The sequence below is a fragment of the Zosterops lateralis genome (genome assembly GCF_965231275.1).
Source record: "Zosterops lateralis genome assembly, chromosome: 1".
In the NCBI taxonomy this organism is placed as follows: domain Eukaryota; kingdom Metazoa; phylum Chordata; class Aves; order Passeriformes; family Zosteropidae; genus Zosterops; species Zosterops lateralis.
In genome coordinates, this window is record NC_139762.1 from 36,776,574 (window position 1) to 36,790,943 (window position 14,370).

At 40.9% G+C, this 14,370-nt stretch overlaps 1 protein-coding gene across 1 annotated transcript in view; it reads right to left on the reverse strand.

The window, feature by feature from the left end:
* Nucleotides 1-413: 413 nt before the first annotated feature.
* RFTN1 (raftlin, lipid raft linker 1) overlaps nt 414-14,370 on the reverse strand; it is a 97,545-nt gene continuing 83,588 nt past the window's right edge. The window contains exons 8-10 of the mRNA XM_083859097.1: nt 9,357-9,460; nt 7,935-8,016; nt 414-4,142 (exon numbers count right to left, since the gene is read on the reverse strand). Of these exons, the coding sequence (XP_083715223.1) occupies nt 3,732-4,142; nt 7,935-8,016; nt 9,357-9,460 (597 nt within the window). The 3' untranslated portion in view covers nt 414-3,731. The remainder of the gene's footprint in view (nt 4,143-7,934; nt 8,017-9,356; nt 9,461-14,370) is intronic.

Consider the following 14,370-nt stretch of genomic DNA (forward strand, 5'->3'; position numbering starts at 1 on the left):
TTATTTGAACTTAAGGAGATGGTTTGTGAAGTTACCTGGTGTTGCAGCCTGATTATCTTTCTCTTCTTCCTGTGACATGTATTATACCCATGTGCTCATCTGGTACAATGAGTATCAAATATTCCTATAATATTTGCATCAATTAGCTGGCAAAAGAGTGGCTATTCAGTTATCATTATCTCATTTTAGTTAGTAGGGTGCTTTTATAAGTGAGTAACAGAAAGCACTTAAAATTGAAAAGCCTTTTTTTTCCCTTCACTGTATAGGTAAGGTACTGATTAGAGTCAGCTGCTACATCCAGCACCACAGGCACTTTCCTGAGGATGAAGGCTTTGGCAAGGATCACCTTTTAAAACCAAAAGCACATCTTCACTAACAGTCTCAGAGACATATGAATTGTGTCTACAACTTCAGTTCACAGGTGTGTTGTTTGTTGGCATTCCTCATATTTTTGAGAAACATTTATCAGCAAGAAATTAGTATCTGCTCTTCTTACACTCTTCAGTTCTGGGAGGATGAAATTCCTGCATGAAAGGCTGATCATGCTTCATTTCTGCCCTATAATTGGCTCCCTGAGGCAAATGTAGAGTCACAGCAACTACAAAGAAAAAGCAGGGTATCCAAATGCAGAGCTCTTCCTCTGCTCACCTCAGAAATTGAGGCTGACAGAGGAGCCAAACTAGGGAGAAATGGGTATATTGTTTTGTACTCAGCTTCATTTCCACACATGTATTAAAGCTACTTTGGGCTATTTCATTTATACTGTTTTCAAGTCCACAGATCTAATAATCAAAGACATAACGCAAGTTGAAGTACCAGTGCCATAGTTTGTGCACTTAACCCCTCTTAACAAACCTGTTTTCATTATGATGCTTCAAGAGTTTGGACACCTTAGCCATCATAGTTGTACCCCTCTGCCCCTGTTCCCCGCTGTTTCTTGCAACTTAAAAACCCTTTTCCATTTTTAATTCAGCCACTCCTCTTTGACATTCCTCATTTGCCTCATCCAGTCTTTTCTTAAACACCTCCAGGGAAGGTGACTCCACCTCCACCATTTGCCTCACCACCACTGCCCCAGGCAGCCCATTCCAAAGCCTGAGCTGGATTTTCTCCTTTGAACTTCTCCTCTGTAACAGCTGGTGGCTTGTTCAGATGACCACTTGCTGACTGCTGTCTTTCACTTCCCTGGCCACTCTGGTGGTCCTGCTTTTTCAGGCCCAAAATTGCAAAGGCAGCTGAGATAAAATGCAGGTAACAGCTTTGGAGCCCTGCTGCTGCACCACAGACCTGCCTTCCCTAGCTCTCATCACATCTGGATCATCTGTCTGAGAGATGATTTAGGCTTTCTCACTCTCCTTGGGATAGGGGCATGGCATAAGCACACACACAGCTTCAGACAGCTGAACCAGCTCAGAGTAATTCAAAGTCACAAGTTGGAACTGATTATGAGATTATAAACCCCAAACCCTGCCCTTTTGAAACTGAAAAAACAAGCAAGTTCTCTTCCACTCTTCCCAACTGTGAGCCAGCTTTTACAGGAACATAATTTTAAATCAAGCCTTCACTTAAACAAGTGCAACTTCCCCACAGGCTCTTCCATGCTCTGTTGGGAAAGGAAAAACAAGTAGCCAGTTCTGTAGAACCAGTAACTACTGCTAATTCAGTAAGGAGCTTCCCCCCTCATCACTACTTAGAGAACTGAGTTCCTCCTTCTGGGGACAAATAACTGGCATTTGTGCAAACACCACAAATAAGGAATCTCCTCATGACCTTTATTTCTCTTTAGTTTTGTAAGCAGTTTGGATTCAGTTAAACAGGGTCAAATGGCAATCCAATAAACGTTTTCTCTTAAAAAGTATTTGGAGAGGTCTTTCTACTGAAACACTTTCTACTAGCAAAATGTTCATTAAATATAGTGAAGTTTTTAAACAAGATTAATACAAAGCTGGTCCTTGAGATAGAAACCATCAGTAAAAGGATCTTATGCTAATAAAATCTGCAGACAGGAACTTAAAATTGTACAAAGCAGAGACCTTGTATTTAAGCAGAACAACTGAAGCAACCTATTTTTGAGGCTATTGGAACCCCAGTGTAATCTCAAAATACCAAATGAAACAACTGAAAAATAGCATCAGAAACTGAAGTTACTTACAATCCTGTGGTTAAACCACTGAATTCAAAATAAAACACTCTTTAATCAATGACAAAACTACCACTGTGCTTTGTGTGTGTGAAATCAAATGGTTTAAACTTGAGTGCCTTCATCCCAATTAAATGAATATTTAAGTGATGTAATTTTTCCCTTTTCTGCAATGTTCTGCCAACTGAGTAATTTTTAGGCATGAAAGATGCTTTTGAACCACTTTAGGTGTACATCTGATTCAGAACACAGTCCTTTGTACAGCATTTTGATTTGAAGACTAAGGAAAATCATCAAACACAATTCAGTCAAGGGAAAAAACAGCAAATCACTTACAGAGCTCTACCTCTTGCTTTAAAACAAGAAAAGCAGGGGAGTTTACAATGTTTTTCTCAGCTTGTAACCAGATTATTTGACCACTTCTAAACAAGGATGAAGGTGGTTAAGAAGAGAGAAACCACTCCTTCCTACATTTGTAAAAATACTGAAGTACTTGGAGAACATTGGCACAGAAACTATATTACATGTACATTCACTTGTAAGTATTATATGTAGCTTCAAACACAAAAATGTTGGTAACTTTACAGAATTCCATTAGGTATCACTCCCAGAATATGGTTACTTGTATGAAAAAACAATCTGTTAAGGTATTTTCATTTTGGAAGGTCATTCAGTGACATTTGTTGGCCACAGACCCCTGTGTACAATTTTAGTTCTTTACCACAAGGTATTTTGTATCAATGAGGAAGTGGTGCAAAACCAGGAGGTTTTGTCATGAGATAACACTAATTCCAATATTAGTGATGATAACCACTGACCAAAGTACTTTTTCCTGCCTTTTTGTTTCCTCTTTTTCTGTCTTCTGAAGCCACCACAGCTCCTGATGAACTGTTGATTAGCAATGACCAAACAGGAAATTGCATTTTGTACTAGAATCATCCACCTCACAAATCCACCATGGGGTTTGTTTACCCACTGTTCCTGAACAGGTACACAATTTGCTTATTGCATAAGATCTATAAGGGTTAATAAAATTCAGAAGTGAGTATCATCAGTGAGTGTGCTCCTGGAGAAAGATATGGATAACAGCCATTATCTAAGCTTTCCAACTTCAATTTCAACCTCTTGAAGTCCAAGTATCATTTTTATGACACTACAAGCCTAGTGACAAAATAACATCTGGCACAATAACTTCTCCAGAAAAGCTACGTGGACAACAAAGTACTACACAGTAAAATCTGACCAGACGGAACCCTTGCCCTGACCCAGGCTCAAAGGTGGCTTGCTAAGGTTGGTCATGCAAAAAAGTATGATTTCTGTCCCTCCCCACTTTTTAATTTAAAGTGTAGCTCTAGGAGAGCATTTCCCACTACGTACAGTGAAAGGAATTTTGCAGTTTCTATGGGTTGAAAAGTCTGGGCCCTGTAGATACTTAAAACATTAAGATACCAGAGTGCTAAAGAGCAAAGTAAATGAAAGAAATGCAAAAAAGAAATGCTGAGTTGAGCAATGGAGTTAGTGGTGGGGATTATCAAAATCTGTTCTTTTGTCTTGGCAAAGTATCAGTGTCAGGGTTCCTAAGAAGCAGGTTTTATTCACAGGAGCAGTCCATATCCAGCGCTGCCCCGTCACTGCAGCCATCCAGCCCTGCCACGCAGCCCCCGCTCTCCGCAGCCTCCCCCGTGAGGCAGCCCTGGCCGAGGCAGCCCTGCCCCGCACTGTCACCGGTTTCACAGCCGGCAGGACACGCCCCGTCCTGCTGGGCACCTCTGTCGTTGGTCCCGCCAACCTCGTCTCCCAAGTCTATGACATCATCTGGCTGCTGCTCTGGATCAGGCTTGGCTGCTCTGGAGATCTGTGCTTCTAAGTTTCTCGTGTTCTCTGTGACTTCAAACTCCTGCATCTCCTGCGCCCTTTGCTTCTCCCTAGTACTTAATTTCGCCTTTGTGGAATTCTTCATTTTTCTGTTGTGCATGTCTTCTTTGGAGAACCTCCAGTGAAACTACAAAGAAGGGATCCAAATGTTAAAGACTGTTAGAGGCAATCAATCTCACGTGGACTTCTACGTTCCTGAGTAGACATGTTTTGATCAGTTAGTTTTAATTCAAAGACTAAAAGGTTTCACCAGAAAGATCCAAGATTAAAAGAAGTTGCCTGACCAAATCAGATGGCCTAAGATGATTTCTGCCCACACAGATATCTCTGTTACACAGAGGAAGGAGAGCTCAATGCTTTCTGGTTCTGCTGTTGCATGTGGCTGGTGGGTTCCTCTCTACACTGTGTGGAGGGGAAGGATATGCAAAGCTGCGTAAGTGCACACAGAAGCAATCCTATGGCATTATTCCAGGCTTTTCACCAGGTTAACAGCAGAACTAACACCACACCCACGACCATACCCAAACAGTAAAACATTCTGAACCATCTGTATGAATGTCTTTTGATGAGAAAGCATGAGGCTGCTACTTGCAGCACTCTCACAGGACTTGCCACAGGCACCATTTCATAACTGTTTTAACTTCTACTAAAAAACAAAAAGGGAACTAGCAGCACCTTGAAACACTAATTTGACATGTATAATGTTTATAAAGGCTGACAAATATGTCACTATTATATCTGTTTTGTTTGTCAAAAAACAAATCAAGCTTCCCAAGGAGAGCCAGACCACAGAGTCACAGCATCATAGTATGGTTTGGACTGGAAGGACCTTAAAGGTAACCTAGTTCCAACTACCCTGCCATGGGGAGAGACTCCTCCTAGAAGACCGTGTTGCTCCAATTCCATCCAACCTGGTCTTCAACACTGCCAGGGGGTGGGGCACCCATAACTCCTCTGGGCAACCTGTGCCAGTGTCTCACCACCCTCACAGTAAAGAACTTCTTTCTACTGTCCAATCTAAACCTGCCCTCTTTCAGTTTGAAGCCATTACCCCTTGTCCTACTACACTTCCTGGTGAAGAGTCCCTTTGTCACTTCCCTGCAGGCCCCCTTCAGATACTGGAAGGCTGCTGTGAAGTCTCCATGCAACCTTCTCTTCTCCAAGGTGAACAGACCCAACTTCCTCAGCTTGTCTTCAGAGGAGAGGTGCTCAGTCCTCTTACCAACTACAAGGCCTCTTCTGGACTTGCTCCATGGTTCTAAGCCGCTGCTAAGCCATCCTACACAAGTTTGGTAAGTACCTCTGAATGTGCACAACCATTTTTTCAGCAGTGTCAGTTGCTGATGGAAGCTCAGGAATGGGTTAGAAGGCAATGTAATCTCATCAGGATGTTCAGCAAACCCAACCACATTAAAAAAAGTCATTTTCTCAAGTGAAACTGAGTCTGTGCTGAAGTTGGCCAAAAGATATTGTATTCATAAATTTTACATCTAGCTATTTATTCCTTAATCAAAAAGTCATTCAAAACTCATTATTAGATTACAAAGCTGGAACAATGGAGTTTTCCTCCCGGTAGCCAGAACTTAATGTAAAAGGAGAAGGGGAAAAAAAGAAAGAAAGTGGCTTTCACAAAACTCTTCTTGGTTTTACTTAACGGAAGTTATCCTCCACTTCAATAAAACTGCATTTTAGAGAAAGAGGAACGATAACATCTCAGTTCTAGAGCTCAGATGTTTAAAATTCAGAACCTGAGGTTTCTGCTCTTTGATTTGCAGAAGTGCTGGACACTCAGTACTCCACTTAACTCAATGCTCTCTTTGACAGAAGGTTAAGATCAGGGCCCTAAATGTGATAAAGATCCAGCTGTAGGAGGCTTTGTGTGTGTGTGTACATGTACACAGTCAGGTACTTAACACCGTTATTTCACAAAACTGCATTCAGCCAGTTTCTGCTGAAATAAGCATCAGTTTTGTATAAAGTGAATGAACACTTGAATGAACCTCATCCCTGACTGAATATTACACTAACAGAAGTACTTTTCAGTGAAGAGAGAAGTTTTACCAGTCCTTACATACTTCCTTTTCTGTTCCTCTGACTACCTTGAACAGCAGTTCATTGATGTGCAAAGATAGGGCAGAACATTTTCCATCAATGCAATATCCTTTTAATGTTACCATCCTATTTCCCTCCTCTGAGGGTTATCTATAAACATTTTAGACATGCCACAGCTTAACTTTAAAAAAATCCCTGATAGCCTGGGATGCTGTATGTGCAGAATATTCAGCAACTTTTAATCAAATGCTTGGGTTGGCATCTTTGATGTGACACAACAACTACTTAGAGATGTTGAACCAATCTTATATCCCTTTACAGAACTGTAATCAAGGTGTGTCATCCTTCCTTGACCTTTGGTATGAAAATGTGCTGTAGTGATTCTTGCCCTCAAATATGCCTGTGTATTTAACACTGCCAACAAGTGAGTCCTTTGTTTTGTCAACCAGACATTGCTGGGTAAGTTTTTATAATGTGGAATGAAAAAAACTTAAACAAAGTTTTAAGTCATCTGGATGGTATGTATGTGTTATTTTAATACAAGAAATCAGCATCATACTTCTTTCTCTATTTGAGGATGAACAACCACATATGGGTTCCCATCCCTTTCACTAAAACCACACACAGTGGTAGGAAAAGAATGACCAAATACAGGCACTCTAACACTCATCCCAAGATCCCTTTAATCACCTGAAAACAATGAGAGAAACCAAGGAAAATGGGCTTTGTAACAAGTTCACACAATATTCTGGGCTCTAGCTTTGCTAATAGGAGAGGGTAAATCCTATATCAGTCACACTCCCAGCAGTTCGCTCCTTCAGTCAGCTCAAACACTCCCCTGATCTGCACTGTATCCAAAAAGCTTTCACAGAACCAGGCTCCAAAACAGTGAGGGCTTCATAGATGAAAACTATCTGCAATTATCTAAACTGCTGGGTAAAATGCTTCTGGTGCTCAGCTCTGCTCAGCATTTCCAATCTCCTGCTGCAGCTCAGCTCTGCATGGCGTCAAGCACGCACTCCTGCAGGTGACATTGGGCTGGCAGCACTCACCAAAGCCCACAGAGCCAGAACAAAAATGAGGCTGCATTAGTCAGCAACCTCATTGTCACATGGTTCTTGAGATCTTTTCCATACTTCATCTGGCTTTCCTGATCCCTTGCATACTGAAAGAGCAAGGCAAATTTGACCACTGTAGGAATGCCATCACCTTCTCAGTTTCCAGTTCCTGTATTTCTCCCTCCTGTATGGCATGACAGGTTTGGGCAGGGGTTCCCACAGCTGTGTGTTTAAAAATGGAAGTGGGAATACATACATGCATCCACATCCACACATCATTAGCTGTCAGCCATGCCTTCGGATAATTTAGCTGGATTCTAGAGGCTTTTCTTGGTTTAATTAAAATTACAGCAGAATTCATAAATATTTACACAATAGAAACACCAGCCATGATCAGGCCTACATTGTACCAGGTTCTACCAAAACAGAGAGAGAGACAATGAGAGAGAATGAGAGAGCAGTTTAAGCAGAAAATACAGGAAATAGGTGAGAGAAAATAGTGTTGTTTCTAACTTACAGACACTGAACATGAGAGAATTTTAGGTCTAAATGGAGGTTTATGGCTGGTTTACATGAAGAAAAATCTGCATTTCTTATGCTGCTGTGAGTTCAACAGAGAATGAAATCTAGGAGCTTTGACATCATTTGAGCATTTTTTGTTTCTTTCATTTGAACAGTTCCATTCCTTGTGCCTTGCTAGTGTATGACAGGAACACTGAATAGACCATTTTACTTCTATGAGAAATCAATTTCAATATAAAAATACCACCAGCAAAACCCAAAGAAACCAGAAACTCAAGGTTATTTACCTTAGATTCTTTCTTCTTTGCTTTCTGGGGCAAAGAAGGTCTCTGAAGAAATACAATTTGCTTTGTAGATAAATTCCCCTCCCTGAAAAGAAACAAATGCACACTCCTGAGAATGAATTAAATTCACATCCAGCATCATTCAAAGCGAAAATCCATCTCAGTCACTTATTTCTGCGGGTCAAAGAAGAACAAAATGAAGAATGATCTTCACATTGCCTGTCCCTAGTGTCTCTGAGCAGCCTGGTATTTTGGGGGCAGGGAGAGGGGAATGTTCAGACTGATAGAGCCTGTCAGCCTATGGCACAGTTTTGCTGAATGTTTTAGCATTAGTGTGTAAACACAGAATAAATTGTTTGGAACAGAAAGGAAGAAACCCAAGAGCTCCAGTGCCTGTGTCTCAGCAACACTGGAGTGTTCCTTCCCTCCCTCCTGGGGCACTGATCTGGAATGGGGCTGGGTGCTCCCTGTAGGTCATGGCAGGAGGAACAACCACCAGCTGGGTGCCCTTCTGCACTGACCTCTGTTACTGAAGGTATTAGTGGGATACAGAAAGCTGGAAGAGAAAGAAAATTATGTATCTTTAAGAGTCAGAGATTACAAATCATAACTGTGATTTTCTATTCATTCTTATATTTAAACATTTATGTAAAACTTGAGTACAGTTTTTCCCTCAACACAGATGGCCTTTTACTTTTTAGGTTTTTATGTGTAGGAGTAGTCTTCATCCAAATCTCATAAAGAGCGGGGCGTATTTTTACTCATTTAAGATAAGAAATCATGACTGATTATATTGGTGTATTTATACATATAAATATATCCCTGACCAGTGAAAAGCACCATCTTCATAATTAACAAGTGGTATGATTGTTTTTGCCCAGTTACGAAGATTATTTTTAAGTGATTTGTATTTATATTTAAAAACACAGAATATAAATAATAGTAAAGTAGACCACAGAATTATTATATCTGCACACAAGGCTACTAGAGCAGTGACACACTAATCTCACAGGGCTCTGCTCAGCTAGACTCTATCAGCAGCATTAGACAGACATCTATTAAGAATAAAATTACTTTTCTTCAGCTAGAGAATATCTCACTCCAAACATTATCAACACATTTTGTCTTCGCTCTAAAGGACATTACTGGAAGATCCAGAGCAGGAATTTTACAGTCATGGAGCTTACAGAGAGGCAGAAACACCCAGAAAATTCATGCAGAAACCACACTGCCACCTTGCAGTCTTTCTGCCCACCAGACGTGCTTCCTGCCACATGTGGTTTGTGATGCTCAGAAAACCCTGAGAGCAGCTGCAGCAGGCCTTGCAAGGAAATCCACACTGAGTGCACAGGGAATTGCTTGTGCAGACTGCAGTGCTTGTACAGCAACTTCCCTGGCCAAAAGGCAGCACCCACCCCTCCCTACCTGTTTGTCTTCACAATGGGAGTAGGAAGCACGCACGTCAGCTGCCAGCCATACATGGCAAGGGAATTCAGCAGTGGAACATAATCTGTCTGCACTTCAACTCCCTGGGGAAGGAAAAGCAACAGTTGGCATCAGTACTTGGAGTGCGATATTCAGCTTGACTCCAAAAAAACTCGCAAGAAAAAATACACGTGTGGGTTTTCGCATGAAGTGGGTCATGTTTTATGTTCAGCTAGGCAGGAAGGAAAACGTTCAAAAACATGAGACAAATGACTGACCGCCCATGCATCCCAAACTGTTAAAGGAGTTTGTTTAAAATGGCAAACATCTGTGATCTTGTTCTTACACTGCCTGACTCATCCATCTAGCTTTAGATCATTCCAGATCCAAACAGGATAAATTCACTGTACATTATCAATTATCTCCTCCCAAGAAAAATTATGTTCAAGTAGTTAAAAAACGACAGCATTGCTTTGTTCGGATTCTGCACTTGTCTAAGCTTCAGCAAATCTGGAATACCTGCACTGAAATCAGTTGTGTTACTCTACCATGATCAAAAGGATCAAAAGGAAAATAGCCAACAACGGCAATAAAAAATATAAGTACGAGTCTGTTCCTTTTATTGCCCACAAATACGCATCGCTGCCTTCTTATTTTGAATCAGGAAATCTGTGGGCGAGACGAAAAGCTTTGCCTTTCAGTGCAGGAGTCTGGCTCCTGCTGCACATGTACCCAGCAGAGCCTTGCTCATTCCCTTTCAACTAAATGGCAGACCCTGCAATCCACACAGAAAGAACCACTGGTGGTTTCAACTAAGATTATTACAGTGAGGTGTCTAATTGCCAAGACTGCCAGTAATTTAATGAATAGGTGCCACAGCATATTTGCTAGCTTTTAATTTTAATAAACACAAAGCAGACAAATGGTAACTACTAGTCTCTACAAATATAACTAAATTTGATTGGAATAACAATTACATTTGCCAAAAAGCTCAAGCACTTACACTGGTTTCACGTGCACATAAGGATTTTTAACTGCCAATTCGCAACACTGGGGAAGGCACAATAGTTTTGCAGCTCCAGAAAATCCATTTATTCCACAGTAATGAAATAGTCATTTGATCAGAACTAATCCAAATCCTGCTGTAGTTATTTCAAGGTATTTTAGTGAATTCCAATCTCAGCTGTTCCTTTCTTCTAACGAATGTAATTTAGGTCACTTATATCTTTATAACTGAATGGCTGCCTGCCTATACCTATTAAAAACCTGAACATGACGACAAGTGCAAATAGCTGAAGAAGCTGTATCAGTCCTGCTTAAAAGGAAAATGTTTTAAATCTCTACCCCAGAAAGTGCCTGCAAGAGAATACTACTAAGGTTACTTCTACACAGAGGCTTGTGGAGGCTTAGAGAGGTAGTGCTTCTTTAAAACATCACCCTGGACAAACTGGAATTTGTAATTCTGGGAGAGGAATGAGACACCCTGCGAGAAAGGGGCACACCACATGGCCCTTAACTTGTGTCCACTGGAGCAATCAGGACTCACCCTGCAGCTGTGATTGTGGTAGAGCCAGAGTCTCCTTTGACTCACATTTCCCTCTGGAAGACGGATATTTGTGCACTCTTTCCAGTTTTTAAAATAGTGTCCAAGGGTAACATAAAAATCATGACATATCTAGATGCCTTTAAGATGTAATGTCTCAAAAAGATGTATTAATAACACACTGAGATTTATGAGATTGGTCAACAACACCTTCAAAAAATAAAGATGAAAATATGTAACATGATGATTAGAATAAGGTCAGAGCATCCACCATCACAAGCTCTTCATGAGGTGCCACATAAAAGGACCTGTCTAAAACATTCCCTCCATCAAACAGTGTTTGTAGAGTAAAAATCAGGAGTTCGCTCATTTAGAGGAGAGAAGCAGATCAGGAAAGACTGGCACAGCAGAGCTTGTCTGTGCCCTGAGGAACATCTTGTATTGTAAAGAGGATTTCTATTTTGAATTCATTGCCTAAGGTAGGTGATTAACAGGGAGAACCTTCTTCTTGCATCAGGATGTGCAACAAATGTCAGAAATCAGAGGGAGATTATGGCAATGAGGAAGGACATCAATACCACGCAGAGCTCATTTGGCTGCTGTAGAAGCCAATTTGTTTCAGGGACACGCCATCACTCCTGCCACAGCCCCCTGTCCCTGCAGGCTCTGAGCAGCGAGACGGGGCTGGCTTTGGACCTGTCTGACTTGTCAGGATTAAGCATCATCTGCAGCAGATGATGGCGTATTTCACAACCCAGTGATGCAGAAAGGAAACAAGCAGGTAAGCACATTCAAAAGTTATCAAAAAATAAATTTAAGTAAATTAGGCCTAAAAAAAACCGGTTTTTATAAATCTGGCAATGTAACAAAATGAAAACCAACCACCTATTTAGAGTTCTACGCAGTTGTCACAAAAAGATGACCTCCTATTTTTCCTATCCACCAGTACCCAACACCCCAAGTGCCTGTTGGTCTGTCTGCAGGCAGGAAGTGTGTACAGGGGAGTGTTCCCCCCTCTGAGCTCCTCAGGCCCTTTAACAAGCTCCCTCCAACTCCACAACACTTTGCTGGAGTCAGACACTGCACCTCATCTCCAGGTCCCTGGGGAATAGACTACTCCCAGTAACTGGCTGAGTTGGAAGATGACAGACAAGAAGAAGGAGTCACTCCAAAATAAACAGGTTAATCCACATGGGCTTCAAGCTCCTGACTTTCAAATACAGATAATTGAAGCTTTTTTTAAGACCACATGAAATTATTTCTCCCTCCCCCTCCTGAATCAGCGGCTGTAATTCTACCCCACGACTGGAATTTGTTTGCCAGCAGGAGTCACAGTTACACAGACCTTTAATTGGTGTCATATTAAATGCTTTCTAAAGCAAAAGTGCTTCTAAACAAACAACACACTGGGGGATGGGTGCAGAGGAAAAGAGTCATCTTGTACTCATTTTATATTTCATACAGTAATTATTTTATCTACTGTTATTAACGACAATAGAAATGAAATTTCAAACACACTATTCCCTCAAATAAATGCTCTTTCTAACTAACAAATACTGGATTTGAACACCAGTAGAAGCAGAAAAAAACTATGCCAGAGCACTCCTGAAAAAGAAGTGTTCAAACAATGCGTCTCAAACTGGGAGACATTTCATTCACTGAAAGGGTGGAAAATTTTAATTAACTTGCTTCCCACTCTCCTGTGGATGATAAGTAATCTCTGATCACACCTTGAGTGTCAAGAAGCCAGAGCATATTGAGCTAGGATTTTCCCTTGACTTGCATCACATGAAAAGAATTCTTTTTATTTGTAGTTGTATTGTTTGTTTCCAGCATTTTTTCCTTTCACAGTTGCTTCTGCTCATTAGGGAAAAAAAAAAAGATAAAAAAATGATAAGAATAATATCTAGGGCAAGCCACACAAACAACTGCATTAACAATTTTTCTTTTCTTCCCCCCCCCCCATCGCTACTGCAGCAATTTTAACCACAGCAAGAAAATAAACAAGACAACTACTAAGCTCTTCTGAGACAGAAGTTCTTCAGAAATCATTCTTTCCTGAGCTAAGTGAATGTGATTTAGTTACAAGACAGCTATGGATTGTCACTGTTTAATATTTTTTTCCCAACATGGATTAAAGAGTGGTAGATTGAAAATCTCATTAAATAAATCTTAATAAAATCTTTATCAGCAAATCCTAACAGACTGTGTATCAAAATCTACTGACAGATGGCAAAGAGGATGGGAAGTAAAAAAAAAACAAGTTGCTTTGAAAGTGTAACCTACTGTTTGTTGCAGAAAATGGGCACTGCATTGAAACCCAGCTCCTTACCAAAAATACAGGGGAGAGCCCATGAAGGCAGCACTGTGCACCCCCAGTCAAGGCTGGCCACCAGTCCCCAGCTCTGCCTAAGCCAAAGCTTTTCTGTCCCTGGGCACTGAAGGGAGGAAATGGAAGTGGCAAAGGCAGGGCTTGTACCATAGTGGAAAAAAAAAGAAAATGCAGTGACAGAAATTGAGTATCTGGATTGTGCAAGAATGACCAAGTAAAAGTGTGCTGCAAATGTTTTATGTTTGCAGTAACTCAGCTGATGGGGGCCTAAATTCAAGCTCTAAATTTGTGAATTATTTGCCTTTTTCTTTTTCAGACTTCTTCCAAGAGGTAATTTCTGCTGACAGTATAACAGTATTGAACCATTAAAAACATTTATGGGAAGCAAAAGTGAAGTTTCACAAGTGCTTCAACAATAAAATGTAGGACTTTGTTCTTCTAGTACTGCTAGAAATTCAGGAGCTGCTCCTGAATTTCCATATGTAACACACCACAGCACCTTGCTGGCAGACACTTGCTACACATCCATTAGCTGTGGAGCAAAGGGCTGTGGGATGGCTCCTGCATCCTTGGAAAACACCAATTGTTTTGGGAAGCAGGTGGGTCACTGACCAACAAAGAGCAGCTGCCAAATGGGGACCTCACTAGAAAGGTAATAGGAAAAAAAAAAAAGAAAAAAAAAGAGTAATAAATCCACAGGCAGGATTTTTCCTTCAATATTCTGGGCATACGTAATTTAGAGTTATTTACGATTAGTAATATATATATTAATTCCTGCAATGTGAAATATTCTGGAGAATTTAATAAGGCTGTAACACTGTGTGAGGCACCATCTTGTTAAGAGAGTTTGTGCAATTCAGATGTATCCAGTCACAATACACACACAGGCAGCTGAGCAGCATTCAGAGCTGGCTCCACATCTAAGGTAAAACTATAACAACCAAAAAACCCTTCTGTGCCCACAATGCCTGCTTCTTTCAGTGACTTCTGTGGATGCAAATCCTATTTTCTGGCATGTAGAAAGATCATGATACTGCCTGAACCTGTAACATGGAAGTACATTTGTACAACAACACAATCCTGCATTTATAGTAGCACAGGGTCAGCAGCAAAGCTGGCAACGTGGATGCGTTGACACA